General features: G+C 32.2%; 1 protein-coding gene across 4 annotated transcripts in view; it reads left to right on the top strand.

Moving 5' to 3' along the window:
* The window catches only part of LOC143052331 (colorectal mutant cancer protein-like), a 49,817-nt gene that overhangs the window by 19,556 nt on the left and 11,285 nt on the right, over positions 1 to 18,976 (top strand). For 3 of the 4 annotated variants that reach the window (XM_076225336.1, XM_076225334.1, XM_076225335.1), the window contains 9 exons: positions 5,225 to 5,338; positions 6,119 to 6,261; positions 7,204 to 7,307; positions 7,941 to 8,104; positions 9,493 to 9,759; positions 10,297 to 10,403; positions 11,137 to 11,245; positions 12,495 to 12,876; positions 13,943 to 14,087. In XM_076225336.1, coding sequence (XP_076081451.1) covers positions 5,225 to 5,338; positions 6,119 to 6,261; positions 7,204 to 7,307; positions 7,941 to 8,104; positions 9,493 to 9,759; positions 10,297 to 10,403; positions 11,137 to 11,245; positions 12,495 to 12,876; positions 13,943 to 14,087 — 1,535 coding nt within the window. Of the gene's footprint in view, positions 1 to 1,352; positions 1,580 to 5,224; positions 5,339 to 6,118; positions 6,262 to 7,203; positions 7,308 to 7,940; positions 8,105 to 9,492; positions 9,760 to 10,296; positions 10,404 to 11,136; positions 11,246 to 12,494; positions 12,877 to 13,942; positions 14,088 to 18,976 lie in introns of those variants that run through there. The other variant, XM_076225333.1, reaches the window with a different exon arrangement.

Below are 18,976 nucleotides of genomic sequence, written 5' to 3'. Positions count from 1 at the left end.
CTTTACATTTTAATCTACTTGGTTTCATGCATTTTAAGTATAAATAATTTTGTTAAAAGTATTGTGTTTTTCAGTTGACATCTGTATGATATGTCAGGGGATTTGTATTAATGTTTCCTATTTTAACATGCTTATTAGAGTCACCAAATAATATGAAATGCGTCCCCATTAAAAGACATGAAAAAGTAAAATTTTATTTTAAAATTCAGTACACTTTCATAATTAATTACTGTAGTTTTGAATAAAATGAAATCATTGAAAAGGAAATAGTTTTTATTTCTTGGGTATATTTTTATTGTTCATATAAGATAAAAGAAAAAAGGTTATTTAAAATCAATTTGAGTGGGTGGTTGGAAGGCTTCTAAAATTATTATTTAAAGGGATAGTGGGGTTGGAACCAAGTTTCTTATTCAAATTATATATATATATATATGTGGGGTCCAGTGAAAAAAGTGCCTTTTAAACCCCAAAATACATCTGATTTTCGAATAGCCTTGTACGAAGATGATCAATAACTAAAGAAATCTATTTTACAATGATCAGGAAAAGATATAAAAATAAACACAGGAAAGAAATAATGAAATGAAGACTTGACATTCAAATGTATTTATAGGAAGGCCATGGAGGAAGAAGGATGATATAACATAAGTTCTGTGTCTTTGATGTTTGAACGAGAGTTTAAATGTGAATTTCCTGTTTGACACTGATAGTTAAAAGTAAACATTTTCAGTTTTCTGTTGTTTTTTGGGGAGTAAATTGTTCTTACTGAATGGATATTTGAAACAGTTTGTTTATCTCAACATTTGGCAGTATATATATTTATGAAAATTGTGAGAATCAACCGGAAGAAACAGAAACTGTTGTTATAGCTCTGCTTCGTAAAGATTGTGAGGCTTTTAGAATATTGACATTGTATTATACATTTACAGTAAGAACTAAAAAAGAGAGACACTTGGTCGTATCACCAAATATATCATCATACAGTTTTGTTATGGTGTGGTAATTAATGAAGCAACTAAAGTATTGATAATGTTATAGTTTTGATCTTGAAAAGGAACCGTAAATTTAAAACTTGGACAGCTGTACTTTGGCATAGATTGTATATGTAGTGCAACTGCTTAGCTTTACTAGGAAGCATACTTAAACATTTTAATGATAAAACAATAGAAACTTGAAGCAATGACTTCTATTACAAAATGTAACTAGATTAATTTACAAAGAACCAAGCGATGTTGTAGTATTAGTGATGAAAAATATGAAAATTAAAAACTGTAGTTTGACACCATGTGACACTTAAACAGAAGCAAGAAATTCAGACGCAGTACTAGTATTCACAGTACATCATTTCAGACTTCAAAGTTGCAGCAGATTAAAATTGACAATGTCTTACTACTGTCTAGTTGATAAACAGGGAAAGTTCATCCATTCTCGTTCTGTAGAGGAGAAAAGTGACACTAAACATAGACCACCGATAATAACTTGTAAAAAGTCATGGTCAAGTTTTGACCTGTCACCTTCCAAAGTAAATCATACCTTGTCATCATCAAAGGATCGACTTCACAGTGGTTCAGACTTAAAGGTACATAAGTATGTTAGTATCTATAGGAAATTGATACTGAAAACAATTCATGTTTTAAAGAAAAGTACTTTTAAAAGTGGTCAGTCATTTCCTCAACACAATTTGTTTGTAGTTATCTTGTATTTTACAGAGAACTGTAGTACTTGAGTATATAATGTTTAGTGTCCTCAAACATTTAAAGTGTCAATGATTGGTATATATATTGCCTCTCTGTCATATCATTAGCTCATCAATAGTCAGTTCCTCTGTTCTGAAATGAATTATTAGATATCTTTCTGTATTGATAATTAGGAAAAATATTAAGGAAAAGTAAAGGTCCCAGCTCCCTAAGGCAAAGCTTAATTTTATGAATATTTGATTTCTTGGATTTGCCAAAGTCTGCTTTTACTTTCAGTCTATTATAAACTTATACATCATTGAACATTTATATTTGTCGTTTAAGGGACGACATCAAAAGATCGATGTAGGATAAAAAACTTAAATCAAATAGTTTGGGGTGGGGGGGTTAACGTTGCTGCAAGTTTTGTTAATCTAAAATCGATTTTTCATATATCCCTATTGGTCAATCAATTTTTCCCAAATTAAGTTAAGAGGGGGGGGTTATTCAAAAAACTATGTGAATAAAGTTTTTATGCCCCACCTACGATAGTAGAGGGGCATTATGTTTTCTGGTCTGTGCGTCCGTTCGTCCGTCTGTTCGTTCGTCCGTCTGTTCGTTCGTCCGTTCGTCCGTTCGTCCGTCTGTCCCGCTTCAGGTTAAAGTTTTTGGTCAAGGTAGTTTTTGATGAAGTTGAAGTCCAATCAACTTGAAACTTAGTATACATGTGCCCTATGATATGATCTTTCTAATTTAAATGCCAAATTATAGTTTTGACCCCAATTTTACGGTTCACTGAACATAGAAAATGATAGTGCAAATTTCAGGTTAAAGTTTTTGGTCAAGGTAGTTTTTGATGAAGTTGAAGTCCAATTAACTTGAAACTTAGTATACATGTGCCCTATGATATGATCTTTCTAATTTAAATGCCAAATTAGAGTTTTGACCCCAATTTTACGGTTCACTGAACATAGAAAATGATAGTGCAAATTTCAGGTTAAAGTTTTTGGCTTCAGGTTAAAGTTTTTGGTCAAGGTAGTTTTTGATGAAGTTGAAGTCCAATCAACTTGAAACTTAGTATACATGTGCCCTATGATATGATCTTTCTAATTTAAATGCCAAATTAGAGTTTTGACCCCAATTTTACGGTTCACTGAACATAGAAAATGATAGTGCAAATTTCAGGTTAAAGTTTTTGGCTTCAGGTTAAAGTTTTTGGTCAAGGTAGTTTTTGATGAAGTTGAAGTCCAATCAACTTGAAACTTAGTATACATGTGCCCTATGATATGATCTTTCTAATTTAAATGCCAAATTAGAGTTTTGACCCCAATTTTACGGTTCACTGAACATAGAAAATGATAGTGCAAATTTCAGGTTAAAGTTTTTGGCTTCAGGTTAAAGTTTTTGGTCAAGGTAGTTTTTGATGAAGTTGAAGTCCAATCAACTTGAAACTTAGTATACATGTGCCCTATGATATGATCTTTCTAATTTTAATGCCAAATTAGATTTTTACCCTATTTCACGGTCCATGGAACATGGAAAATGATTGAGTGGGGCATCCGTGTACTTTGGACACATTCTTGTTTATCCTTCATTGAATTTTTGATGTCGTCCCTAAACCAGCTGACTACTCATAAAATTTATTGAAATTGTTATTCCATGAGTTTTTTTGTTTTTTTGATGCCTGTTAGGTCATTTATAGCTCCTCATAGAATCAAGTAATTATACATCCTTTAATGGATGTCAACTTTATGGTCTAAGCATTCCTATAGTATAGTGGTAAATACAGGATAGCACTTAATTCTGAGGCATAAAATTTAGAAAGTGTTATAATCTTTAGTCAGGAACTGAGAAATTATTGTAATGTGATTTTATAAAATACAAGTGTAAATAATTTATTCTTTATATTAGTGCAGATAACTGCAAAAACAACCACAGAATAAACCACACTTAATATCGATAGAAGTATGGCCAAATATTGTGACCTGTAAGGTCGCAATCAAAGATTTTAATACTTTTTATCCTTGATAATTATATCCATAAAGTAAATAAGAGCTTCTTAATTTTAGTAGCAAATATTCAATGTTAAGGTATTCATGGTATTAGAACAGCTGGAAACTACATAAAAAAAATCAAGATTTCTTAAACTGGAAAATTTCAAAACAAAATGTTTAGTTGTGGCTTAATAAAAACAGTTCTAATTTAAAATCAAGACTTTCTTAAGAGTGCTCTGCAAACATTCCAGTATTTCATCATGTACTATTCAAATATAGAATTATTGGTATTTCTTGAAATTGTCAGACTTAATGAATGATTGTTACTCCAAGGTATCATGGTAACTACATTTAGTTTATTAAAAATTAGATAGTTGAACGCACAGTTTTTCTGTTGCTGAAATTTTAGTTTGGCAAATGTTTAGATGGTCTGTCAACTTGACACTAATAAAAGCAAATTCATATTTGTTTTGCTGTCATTGCTCACAATTCTCCGACTTAGGCTAGGTTTGTACTTACAATTCATGAGGATTTGATATTCCAATATTTGATATAGGTTTAAAATATGAACATAATTTCTCTCTTATATCTTATTAATTCTCAATTTACACATATACAGTTTTAATTTTGACTAAAACAATGTTTGATTGTGTAGGAATCAACTTTTAATAAGATGGATTTATAAGGACTTTACTTAAGAATTTTAGAATATTATATTTACCAAGACCGCAGGTCGAGGTCAATATATTTTTTCTAATAATTTATTCAGTCACAGAAATAGAACATTGATTGGTTGCTGTATGCATTATTATTATAGTCTATCTTATTTGTTTTATTGCTTTATCCACTGTGCATTAATTATAGATGTACAATGTTTCCAGCTTGGTTTATTTAATTCACAATACATTAAAAAAGTTACTGTAATGTTATATCAGAGAATGTTTCTAGAAAACTTGGCAAATCAAAATCATCAGAACAGAATTTGGAAACCTGTGATGGATTCATTAACACATATAAGAAGTTTAAATATCCCATACATCTAAGTAAAAATTCTCTGTTGATAGATTGATTGATGACTGTTTAATCTCGAGATTTAATATATATCTGTCTCAATCACTGATGATAACATGGTGTTCTAAATGATGTGAACATGACACCTGTTTCCTTCTAGACTGACACACTGAACCAGATTTTAAACAGGTAGCTCTTAAAGGTAACAATTTGCAGGTCAGAGGAACAGTCATTCCTCCTTTTACTGTGCTTGATTTTAAACATTTTAGTTCTTGAAGGTAACAATTTGCTGGAACAAAAGTAGATCCTCCTGTAAAATTTATCCTGGACACTAGCTGACCCATATTTGTTCTAACTTTTTAATAGCGTGTGCTTTACCAATAAGTAACAATTACCAATTTTCAAGACTATGATTTGACCCATCAGGGGAGTGAACCCAGGAGTTAACATGCATGAAAGAACCACTCTACCATCAAGGCATTTTCATTGTGATGTGATGTGCTTAAATAATTTATCTTCAGAATTTTTTTTAATCTTTTTTAGCTCCACCTGGCAGCATTAACTTCATTGAAAGGGGAGATTATTGAAATCAACAACAGACTTCATCGTGTGATAAGTGAAAGAGATGCACTTGAAAAACAACTCAACAAATTACAGGTAATTTAAAATTGATACATGTTAAAAAAACTCATCAAAGAACATATATATTATTAAGATGACAGGGTGTGAACGCCAATGAGACAATTCTCCAACCATGTCAACATGTATAAAAGTTAACAACTACAGGTCAGATTATTGGCCGTGGGTCACATTGAACAGCAAGCTACAAAGGGCCCAAATAACTAGTGTAGAACAATTCGAACAGTAAAACCAACGTACCTGGCTAATTTATTTACATATAAAAAAACGAGTAATAAAAATTTATGAACCACACTAACAAACGACAACTACTAAAAAACAGGCTTCTGACTAGATAGAATTGATTTGGTTTTGTAACTTTTGATTGGAGGGCATCTGATGAGTCTTATGTAGACAAAACATGTGTGTGCCATTCCAAATTATAGGCCTATAGCTAGTATCTTTTAACAAGTTTATACAAAAGTCAAAACTTATAAATTGTATTTTACTTCTTACAGCGTTTAAGCGATACTAGAGTTCTAAATGTGAAGTCATAAGGTCAGAGGTTTATGTCACAAAAGTACTTTGAAATTTTCAGCATGTTGACCTCTACAGTATTTTAAAGCAGGTTTAAAAAAACCCACAAAACTTCAATTTTTGCTAGACCCACAAAAGTAGATACAAAATAGAACTGACAGTACAGAAAAACAACCCTTTAAATTTGTTGGATTGTAAAAAGATATGGTCTGCTCATTAGAGTTAGCCCCCATTTTCGTTATTTGAATAAAAGTGAACATATTCTTTGGATTCCTTTTTTAGACTGATAAACTTAGGCAGCAAAGAGATTTTGAGGATAGACTGGAACAAACAACTGGAAGATACGAAGAGAGGATTACTGAACTGCACAGTGTTATAGCTGAACTAAGGAAGAAGATAGAGAGACACCAAATTAATGTCATTAGGTATTTGAATTTTTTGAATGAACTGAAAGAAGATAGATATAGGATATAAAGTACTAAATGGTGGCCCCATTGCCGGCAATGCTATTTTTAGCAATTATTTCCTTAAAAGGCGCTTTTAATAAACTAATTATCGAAAAACTGTTGTTGTCTAATTGAAGCTCGATATCTATTTGCGATTTTACCGCACTCAAATATATATGGTCCCATGGCTTTTCTTGGTGAATTTTGGGGTTTTTCACGATACCTGACGATTTCACAGAAAAATTTCCCTAATTTTGAGCAACATAAAAAAAATATTTCCAGCCCTTCATACTATACATTTAAGGACAAATTTGTGCTTGCATGAAACTTCATTCATAATGCTTTCCAGAAGAAAAATATATAAAAGATATAACAACCAATCACAGAAAGCCATCTATTTTTATCTCTATGTCATGTTCCCTTCATAAAATGGCTGCGCCCATGTAATTTTATTTGGTACATTGTAACCTATGAGTGAGGATGGTTGATTAGTTTTGAGACAAAATCCTCATATTATCAAAATTGTTGTTTATTTTGGGTTGTATGCATGGCACCCATTAGATGATTATGAACAAAGGAAGATTACTCAATTTACAAAAATATATCATTTGCCTTAATGTGTTCTATTTCTAGATACAATTCAATGTTCATTTTAAGTTCACATTGCAAAATTACAATTCAATGTTAACTTTAAGTTCACATTCTGAAAATACATTTCAATGTTAATTTTAAGTTCACACTGCAAAATTACAACATGTACAATTAAATGTTAACCATAAGCTCACAAAATTAAGCAATCTTTACCCTTCAACACCCACAAGCCCTTTGATTCCTGATATACACAGGATTTGATTTTAATTTGTATGCACTCAGTTCTATGATTTTTTCAATTTTGATTTTGTATCAATTGTTTCTTTTCAGAGAAGAAGAAGAATATGAAGAATCAGACCCAGGAGTACAGAGTACAAAGAGTAACAATCCCAGGAGTATTGATGACAATAATCCATCTCAGGCTGCTAGTGTGGGTAGGTGTATAGTAGACATATTAGGAATGGTGTATGTGTGTGATTAAAAAAGTCATTTAATTAAATCACTAAGCAGTTTAGGCATTATTCAAATTCACAGTAACATTTATATCTCAAAAACAAGATCCTCAATTTTAATGCATTATGATTTCAAAAACATCACATAGGATTGTTTTTGAAAAATCAAAATACTCTCAAGTGAGCCATTTTCTCATGACTTTTTTGCTATTTTCGTAATTAATTAAGATAATATTTCTTAATTATCCCATCACCCCCTCATGTAAAGTTGGTCTTTAGACACGAAAACACTGGGAAAACCCCTCAAGTCATGGCTTGCTACATAAGAATTGCAAGAAGTAATACCGCCAAAAATAGACCATTTACAGTATCAGCTGCAAACAATCTAAAATTGGGAATGGAAATGGGGGAATATGTCAAAGAGACAACAACCTGACCAAAGAGCAGACAGCAGCCGAAGGCCATCATTGGGTCTTCAACACAGCAAGAAAAACCCAGTACCAGGAGGTTGGGATACTTTAGGAGACCATTTCCATAGTCATACCAAGATTTATGAATTATTGTAAAGACTTTTAATTAGTCATTTTATAAAGATCCATTGCTATATATTCACAGGAGACATTGTTACAAATTTAAATGAAGAATTGTCAAGAGTTGTGTCTGAACTAGAGAATGCCATTGATGAAAGAAAGAACAGTCCTGAGGAGGGAGATGAAGATGAAAATGTAGATGAAATACAACAAGAGGTTAATGATGGGGTAGAGGAAAAGGCTCTAGAGGTAAAACAGGACTGGGAGAAAAAATCAATTCATAAATATGTGTTTTGGGGTAGGGTAAAGATAGCTGTGGAACCCTATCTCATAGCTCCTTGCTTTAATTTTTCAATTAATATTTTTTTTAGGAACAACAAACATGTACATATTGTTCAAACCACGAAAACTGATACCCACGAATTAAAGTACTTTTACAGTAATCAAAACCGTAATGTCACTCACTGGTTTTCTTACATCTTCAAAGAGGCATTTCTAGTTTTGACAGTTCAATTAAAAGAAGGTTAAAATTCAGATTATGTCTTTTTCCATGTCAAGCAATTTATTTATATTATATACTCAAGATATTGAATAAATGATGTATACAACCATTCTTGCCTATGGAAAGCCTTAGCTGTCATATATTAGAGATTTACATAGCATTATGCTGAAGCTTCCAATGTAAAGTTTATAAAGCATGATGATGAATTAAATCATCACCTGAAGTTGCAAGTCAACACAACGCAGATTCAACTTAGCATTTTATCATTTAATGATTTAATTCATTATCACGCTGTATTATCTTCACATTGAAAGCCTCAGCATAACGTTATGTAAATCTCTATAATATGACAGCTGAGGCTTTCCATACTTGCCAATAAAACTTATTTTTAAAGATAACATATGAAGTACAAGTTGCATGAAAAGTTCTGTTTCAAAATTTAATGGCAAGGGGAGGATAACTCTAATTTAAAATATTTGCTTAGCATTCATTTTGAATTTATTGTTTTATTTTAAGTTGACATTGCAGATGAAACAATCTTAACCCATTAGTGCTAACAAGCAATAGTAGGTTCACATGTGGCTATTTACTTTTGTTTAAAAAAAAAAGATAGTAAAATATTGCAAAGAAGTTTAAGAAAGACAATCAATTCTCAAAGCAATAGATTGAAAACTTAACAGAACAAAGTGAACCAGTTTAAAAAAGAAGCAGAACATGACATTCAAAACTTTTAGTAAAAAAAGAGAAACTGTGGCTTAAAATGAAAAATCACAAAAAGGAAAACATTGAAGAGAAAAACCTATAGATTGAGCAACACAAACTCAACCAAAAACAGGCAGTGATCTCAGGTACTCTTGAATTAACAGCAGATCTTGCTCATCACACAACATACACCATGTTACATGTACTTCTAGAAAATATGTTTATAAGTAAGATTTATGATTGATTAGGCATCATGCAATAGCATATTGTTTATTTATTGTTATCTTAATCTAAGACATATATTCAATTCATTTGTTTTTAAATTTTACCTTAAAAAACAGGAAATCAAACAATTAGATATAGAACCTAGATCAGTGAAATTGGCAAAACAAACCAATATGAAATAACCTAGATATTCCGATATTTTTTTCAGGCTTGTAAGCTAAAGGATGTTTTTGACTTTGATCCAGAACCCCCTGAGGTACCCCCAAGAGGACTACGCCCTGCAACATTCCACCCTCCACCCCCACCCCCTCCTAATGAGTACCCAGAGCCAGCATACTTACAGGAGGAGATCAACAGCCTTAAGGCTGAGACCTACATCCTACAGGAACAGATAGGAAAACAGGAGGCTGAATTGAACCTACATAGGGCTGCCCTCGGTAGTTTACGTGAAGAGAGGGACAGATATTATAGAAAAGTATGTACCGGTAGTAGATTTATTTGGGTGATGAAATGTATGATGATAAAACTTTTAATTTATGTTTTTATTTGGTCAGATATATATATGATAATTTGAAAAATAAAGGTTCATAAAGAGCTATTCACATGGAATAAAAATAGATATTTTAAAAGCATTTTTCCATATCCAAAACATTTAATTTGGAAATTAAAATGAATGTTTTAAATTTAACATTAATTATGGCAAGGAATGACCTACAACATAAGTGTTCACAATCAGCTCATCGCATCTCTTAATATAAATTTTCGTGTATTTTAATTTTATTTTGAAATCAGAGTTCCTTATCCACCAAAACTCTGCTTACATGATACAGTCAAACATAATTCATTCCAACATTAAAAATTTGGTATCAGGTACAATGTTTTATCTGATATGTTTCAAGTTAATTCACTCCATGCAGCCACTGAATAACTGAAAATTATCTTTAGATAAAAATATATTCTTAAAAGTTAAAATAAGATTTGGATAAAAAAAAATTGTTAATTTATATTGTAGTGGAAGGAGACTTGTAATAAAGTACAAACATATGATTCCTCAAGTCCACAACAGAGTAGGACATCCACACCAACAAAATCACAACATTCAGCTCAATCTGGGGAAAGGTAGGTACCAGTCCTTAATAAATTAGGACCTCTACACTAAGTCTCTGTATTTCATTGTAGTATAAGATAAAATGAATAATGAATCAGCATTGTATCCAAATTTTATATAATGATACTTGGCAATGGGTATAACAATGGTTTTTCTGGCATGCTAAGTTTACTGTAATTCCACAAAACAGGGACAATGGTCATAGAGGGTGGTAAAGGGTTATTTTCCTTCAACGTGTTTTGCCATTTTTCTTTCACGTACAGTTGTGAAAAAGGGTTCGTGATTCACCGTGTTTCATGAAATTGTTAAAAAGATCAACGTGCAGGAAATTTTCAATTATTCATTTATTGTAAAAGGGCAATTTTATACATGTTCTTCCGTGCAGATACGCCCCTCGTCATAAAAAGGTTGTGTGTGACAAATAGATTTTTGTGTAATTTTTGCAGTAAAATTGTTAGATTGAGTCCAAGTTGCAATCAGCATTGCCTTAACTTTAGTTCTGAACTTTGTCTAATTGAACATTGTTATTGGGGAAAATCATGAACTTCTAGAAATTCTAAAAATTATTCGTGCGCTTTTTGTACTGTAATGCTTTGATTTTAATGTGATTTTTTAGTATATGATGTACTCTTTCAATAACATTACAAAGATTAACACTATGTAGGCTATCTATTTTACAAAAATGGATAAGATATTTATAAAAAAAAATCTGGTTGACCCATTGTCTTATTTTATTATTTATAGGAGTGTTCATGCTGAGCAAGCACCTGTGGCTAAGGTAGCTGAGCTGAAGAAACTGAAGACTTGTGCCAGTGAAAGACAAGTGTTAGGACCAGAGATGAGTTCTGGGGCTGTAAGTTCTATAGTACTTAATATACCTTGCAAATGATCCTGAAAATTATTTTGATTTGATTTTTGGTGTTTTAGCGCCACTTTTAAGCACCGCATTTAGGCTATTTTGTGATGGTCAGTTTTTATTGGTAGAGGAAGCTGGAGTGCACAGAGAAAACCACCGACCTTTGATACAAAAACTGACAATCCTTGTCAAATAAGATTGGAGTCTAGTGCACCTGCACAAGTGGGCTTTGAACTCATAACCTCAGTGTTCCTGACAATTGATAACCTTAGTATAATTTGTCATTTCAGAATCTTAAGGACAAACAGTACTGGGCATTTCATTGTTTGTACTCAAAATTAGAGATTGCATTAAGTCATTGGTTGAATTTAAATTATTTAGGACATCTCAGCTAATTAAAATCATTTAAAATGTTAGGGTGTACCCGTTGAAAATTTTACCAAGAATGCATTTGATTCTGAAATGGCCAATTATCATCCTTTTTTGCTGATAAATTGAAAATGAAATAAAAGTATTACCATAGTCCCCAAAGTCTTAAGAATATTTAAAAATCATATTCATTTAAAAAAAAGAAATTTAATAGAATTGAGAATAGAAATTTGAAATATGTCAAAGAGACAACATCCCAACCAAGGAGCAGAAAACAGCCACCAATGGGTCTTCTATAAAGCAAGAAAATCCTGTTCCCAGAGGCGTGCTTCAGCTGGCCCCTAAACCAAATGTGTACACTAGTTTAACGATTAAAATATTTATAATTATATAATTTAATTTTGGATGTAACGCGTCTTCTGATTGGCTGACGTTATTTTGTTATGAGCCCATAGACATAGTTCAGTCATGTGACCGTGACGTCATCAACATTTTTTCATGTTTTTTTACGGTTTAAAATGGAATTTAGAATTAAATTATAAGAAATGACTGAATTTTTTTTTCTGTCCATTCGAAATAACATAAAAAATGTGGTGCACACTGTTAAATAACCCGCTACAAATGACCGATTTGGACTTCATTGGAGGAAAAATATTTCTTAAGCGTACATAAATAAAAACTGACTTTATGTTAAAAATAAAAAAAAGTAGGGGTGTGATAAAGGGTGTAATAAAGGGTATGCGATAAAGGGTGCACATCAAAGTTGCGCGATATGGATTAAACAGCAGGCTATTTATCAAATATTCAAAACTACTGTATTTACTACTAAACATATGATAAATGTTAATAATATGCATATTTTCATTTCTTATTCCAGTTTCCCAATACAAAGGTTGCTGAACATTTATCCCACGGACTACAGGAGTGTTCTAACATGCAGGAAATCGTACAAAACATTTATACCAGTGGCTCGGAATTAATGGACAACCATGTTAGTGAATTTGAAATCGAATTTGAACGATTACAGAGTAAAATCGATAATTTGAAATCTCAGAACGATTTGTTGTGTTTGACTTTAGACGAGAGTAAAGCCATGACAGATCGTTTAACGGTGCTAATCGGGAAATATGAATCTAATGTGACAGCTTTACAACTTGCCGTGAATTATTCCGATCAGGCGATGGAAGTTTACGATACGTTGGTGAATTTAGTTGAAAGTGAAATGGCCATATTGGCTACAAAGTCTTGGAAACCTGAAGGTAAATGTGGAACATTTTTAGATGATTTTGAAAAAAAATCAAAGAATCTTTGGTAAAAAAAATAAAGGTATTAGTTACATGTAAGAAGAAATTATGTTTTTCTTAGTGAGATAGCAACTAAATATGAGTACTGTAAATTTAGAAATTGCTATGTGCATTTATTATTTTGAATTGAACAAAAATTCAATCTAAAGATCTGAAGCTCTCAATGGAAAAGTTACCTAGTCATTGTTCCAGATAATCAATAGTAATGGTAGAAATAAGAAGATGTTGTATGAGTGCCAATGAGACACCATTCAAGTTACAATGTGAAATGATGTGTAAAAAGTAAACCATTATAGATACAAGTACAGCCTTCAACACAGAGCCTAGGCTCACATCAAACAGAATGCTAGAAAGAGCCCCAATCTTTATAAAAAGCATGGGTGTAAATATAGTCCCTCCATTTAGTAAAAGGGCATGGGGGTAAATATAGTCCCTCCATTTAGTAAAAGGTAGATATATATCCTAATAAATAATGGTTTGCACTATATACCTTGCAAGGAAAACAAATTACATTTGGAATAAGTTTTCCTGCCTTTTGACAAGTTAATGTAGAATGTTTTTTCGTCAAACTCAATTGTTAAGCCTTATAACTGAATATGCATCAACTACTTTCCACTGGACATGAGTCAAACAACAATCAATCAATCAATATTATGGAATATACAGAAGATACAAGTAGTATGAATAACAATTGCAGAAACATTACACACAGTTATTACAATATAAATACTTTATAAATATAGGAAGATGTGGTATGAGTGCCAATGAGACAACTCTCATCCAAGAAACTACTTTACTAGTGTAAAACCATTCAAACAGGAAAAGTTGTAAGATTAAAAAAAAACATGCATATTTCAACATGTTCAATATTATTGTTGTTGTTTTCCCTGATTTGTCTCATTAATTCTACATGTTCTAGATTACATGAATGCACCACTTTTCCATAAACCAAAACATTTCATGAATAAAATTCAGTTAAGAATTTGTAATACATGTGTAATAACATAATATTGCTTTACAGGTGAACAAGAAGATAATACTGTGATAAAGAAGGCCCATGAGCATAGGAAGATGTCAGAGAGTGCAGCACGACATTTACTACAGAAGTTAGATAGGACAACAGGGGTACATCTGTCAGTCATCACACAACCCTTTGACACACTAAGGTATTTATGACTACAATTTGAATATTTATATCTACCACAAACAAAGATTTTGGGGTTGAATAGGAATTTCCATGTGGATGGGACTGTTTCTGTTAATGAGCCACAATAGCATAACCAATCAAATTAGGCGATAGATATTGATGAAAGTTATCAAAGAAGAACAGTACCTTAGTATGATAAATAAGGAATATAAAAAATAAGGATTGTACTGTTATACCACTGTCCCAGGTTAGGGGGAGGGTTGGGATCCCGCTAACATGTTTAAACCCGCCACATTATTTATGTATGTGCCTGTCCCAAGTCAGGAGCATGTATTTCAGTGGTTGTCGTTTGTTTATGTGTTACATATTTGTTTTCGTTCATTTTTTTTTTACATAAATAAGGCCGTTTTCTCGTGTGAATTGTTTTACATTGTCTTATCGGGGCCTTTTATAGCTGACTATGCGATATGGGCTCTGCTCATTGTTGAAGGCCATACGGTGACCTATAGTTGTTAATTTCTGTGTCATTTTGGTCTTTTGTGGATAGTTGTCTCATAGGCAATAATACCACATCTTCTTTTTTGGAAAATGACGCAGTCATTGTTCCATAACTGCCGACCTGATTTCTCTGCCTACCGCGCTTGGTTTCGTATTTACTAATTTCAATACAAACTGGAGGAATGTGCTTGTGTTATCATTATGCATGAGCATTGTGTAGTAATCAGCCAGGAACCAGTTTACAAACTAACTGGTTTCTGTTTGTATTCCACTACAGTCGAAGAAAGTGTTGTAGTTTGACAGGAACCAGTCCAGAATTTTGTAAACTACAAAACGTAATCGGTTATTATCATTCCGTTTTGGTGTTTCATACCGACTTAAGCTTAAGACCCTTCAAACATTAATGTGATAGGTATATTAAAGACTGTTTTACAAAAGGATGAAACTGTTTTGCTTTAAAAGTCGTACTATAGTGATATATGTAATGTACGGATTTCCACTCTCACCGGTTAATTTCTTCTTTTACACGTGCTTTTGAAACTTCCTGTTTAAACATCGCAAGTTTTAAAATTGTTTTTTGAGTGAATTAAACTTATTTTAACAATCACGAAGCGTTCGGGAATCATTTCAAGCAGTTTCTTCTTCTCTTTGATGATGGAAAATAGGTTTTCTCAAGAAAATACCGCAAACGATCGCAGAGGAATTGAAACGTACAAGTCAAGTCGGCACCTGGTTAAATTGACATCTAGTCAAATCGGCACCTATTTGACGTCAATTCGGCTTCCAATAATATTTATTATAATATTTTCTATTCAATTAATTAATAACTGTTACCAAGTACATAGTGAATATTAGGTAAACAACGAGACCAAAGTGAATATGTTGTGTATAAAAGTAAACAACGAAGCTATTGTTTTAACCATTAGACAATTATTAAAATTAAATGGAAAACTATGAGTCCCTTTCAATAAATCAAACTTTCATGCCAAATAATTAGCAAATTTAAGGTGGTTTTTTTTCCAGTAATGTTTAAACAGCATTAAACAAACAATCCTGTAAAAGACTCAACTGGTTAAATAATGCATAAAAATATCCAATAAGGCTATTTTATTTTTTTCTGGGACGCCTTCCTAAGACGTTCGTAAGAAGGCGTCCCAGAAAAAAATTAACATAGCCTTGTGGTCATAGGAAGGTGTCCCAGAATAAAATTTAAAAAGCCTTGCCAGACTTAATAATTATTTGGACTACTCATATATATCATTAAAAATACACCAAAAAATTCATGTAGTTGAGAAAAATAAATACATTCAAAATGTACATGAACATCCAAAAAAGTGAAAGTTAGTATTAACTTTTTTTGCTTTAAAAATTTACAACTGCATATAAGTATTGAATGCTTTTTTTTGTAAATTCATTGAGGTGTAAAAGCGTTGACCGAAGTACTTTTTGTATGAAGCGCATAAGCGCTTCATTCTAAAAATGTGCACACGGTCAACGCTTTTGCAACCCTATGAGGTTACAAAAAGAAACATTCAATACTTATAATTACTTTTTTTAGCTAGGATCATGAAAACACGAATTTTATAACTTTTTTATTCAATTCATCTGTGCACTTTATTGTGGGACCACGTGTTATCATGAATGAAAAGTTTTATTGAGTGATGCAATTGCTTGAGGAATAACATGTGATGTGCAGTTAGCCAATCAGAATAAAGTATTATAATGAAACATATATCAAATGTAATTATAACAAAATACATTACGTTGTAAGAGTTATCTCCCCAAACACTGTTTTTCTTGTGGCCACCTCTCCTTCGTAACCGTAAAAGATTTTATTTTACCAAATTGCTCGTTACATATTTAGGATAAGAATATTCGTTTGAACCATAGCTCTATGGGGACTCCATATGAGAGTTATTCCCCCTTTTTCATTTGATTCAAGCGATATGCATTTTCAACTGGTAAACCATAACTGATAGAGACCTAGGGTCTTCATGAGGTCATTGGTACTAAAAATGAAAATGAGGTCAATGTCAAAGGTCAAGGTCATATTATAAATTTTGATTTTGGCTTATTTTCACTTCTTTTCAAATACTGTATGACATTTTGACAAATAATTTTTCATATATTATTAGTTGCGACATGTCCTTACTTGTATATTTTGGTTGAAAGGCTGCGCATACAATAAAAGGGAGTTTTTGTCCATCTTACACAGGGATCTCCATGGCCTGTTTAACGATGGCGCTCCGCCATCGTTCAAATGTCTTGCGCCATCGTCAAATGACTTGCGCCATTGTTCAAATGTCTTGCGCCATCGTCAAATGACCTGCGCCATCGTTAAATTGTCTTCCGCCATCGTTCAAAACTGTTATCGTTTTAATAGCCTGACGCCATTTTTTTTAGCAATTATAATCAAATGCATGTAATTTCATAACCCTCAGGCTTTTTTATATTATAATCCAATACAGTTCTAACACCTGAGGGATATCCGGATTAAGATCGCTAATCACTTGTACCTGAGCTTGTACAGGTAGATCAACAAACCAGACAGGAGAATACAATCTGAAGATAAACGATTCATTTGTCGAATTATTCAACTAAGTTTCCGCAAATTCTATGATAATTTAGATTGAATAAATGATTTAATAATCCCAGTTACAAAGAAAACAGTTTAAAAAGTTGAACACGTGCGTTTATTTTGACTTACGCAATCGACATCCCCCTTTTTTGAGAAGTACAAAATAAGACGTAAAACAGTTATTATTATTTCATCGTAAATAACTCGAGTACTGCTGTATTGGAACGATAATATAGAATAACTTTAAAAGTTAAAAAGTTAAAACTTTTATTTCCTGTAAAGAAATGTCGTATCGTAATTTCGAATTCATTTCGTAGTTTACAATCAAATTGATACATCCGCATTTCCGGTTTCTATTCAGACTCGAAAGATGCATGTTGCATAGCATCAATTTGCTAGAACATGGATAAAATCATTAAAAACCTTTTCATTTGTCAACGTTTGCTTTACAAATCTCTTTAACATTTTACATAACCCGTACGAATCGTTTTGTTGTTGCTACAAATCAGCCATACCGGTAATGCGGTAATGGGTTCATGACTTCTGAATTAAGTGTCCGTGAAAAATAAGCTGTACATGATTTTTAACCCCCATAACAATTACCAAAATAGCAAGAAAACTACATGCGGACCTTCATGACAGCTTTTGGTCATTCTCAACTAAAGTGGGGGGCATGAAGGCTTGGCCTTTGAAGTTATACTTCTATTTACAATGAAAATTCAAATAAATATAATTTAAATAAGCAATGAGTTAGCATGTTCGCCAATCCTTATGTGGAGGGATGGTATACTTTCGATCACGCTTCACTGTACGGCGTACGCACGGTTTGTGATGGTGAAATTTCCTCCATGGTTCAATTTTCATCCATGGAGATCCCTGCAAGTTACATTTAAAATTACGCGTCAAGTGGTAGTTCTCATTAACCAAACATATTAAAGACCTAGGATATTTTGATTCAAGGTCCATGGTTTGTGACCTTGAAATTGAGGTCAATGTCATAGGTTAATAGGACGTCATAAAGCCATAGGAACTAACATTTTAAACTGATTTTTCATATTTCAATATAAAAATAGATCTTTTCTAGTGGAAAGACTTCAATTATTCTCTGAACAATTTGTTTTTAATTTACATCATATTTTGTGGGAGAAGGGGGTTCAGACTATGTGGTATCAGGTCTGTTTGCGCCCAATACACTTTCGCACCTCGCACGTTCACACCCAAGGTCCATTCGCACTCTACTCATTCGCGCCCAATTTTAATTCAAATTCAAGTTGAATAATTGGAAAATCATGATTGTTGTTTTAAATTGCTTTGGTGTAAATACTGAATGTATTTTTAGCTTGGTATGAGTAAAACATTGAAGATTTTAAAGGAAAAACACAAAAGATAATTGTTTTTAAGCCCTTTGATCTGAAACAACGAAACAATAAAATATAGGAACCAAAATATAGCAATCCACTATTATAACCAAAACATGATAAAATTTATTCAACACACTGAAAAAAAATAGTCAGAATCTCACTTCATTATGAAAGAGGTCAATGAAACAAAGTATAGCAATACACTAACCAAAACATGATTAAGAGTTATTCAACGCTAAATAAAACGTTGACAAAATACCACTTTATTTAGAAAGGATTATTATTATCTTTAACAATACGCTATCCAAAACATGATTAAGATTTATTCAACACAAAAAAAAAATGCTGTCTCACTTTATTTTGAGACAATGACAACAATTATACTTATAAGAAAACACTTGCTTACAGAGTTATTAAACACAAAACCAATTAAGATTAGTTGCGAACATGTAGGGTGTGAAAGTGAAAGAC

This window comes from Mytilus galloprovincialis, chromosome 11 (genome assembly GCF_965363235.1).
Source record: "Mytilus galloprovincialis chromosome 11, xbMytGall1.hap1.1, whole genome shotgun sequence".
NCBI lineage: Eukaryota > Metazoa > Mollusca > Bivalvia > Mytilida > Mytilidae > Mytilus > Mytilus galloprovincialis.
This window is presented reverse-complemented; position numbering and strand designations above follow the sequence as displayed.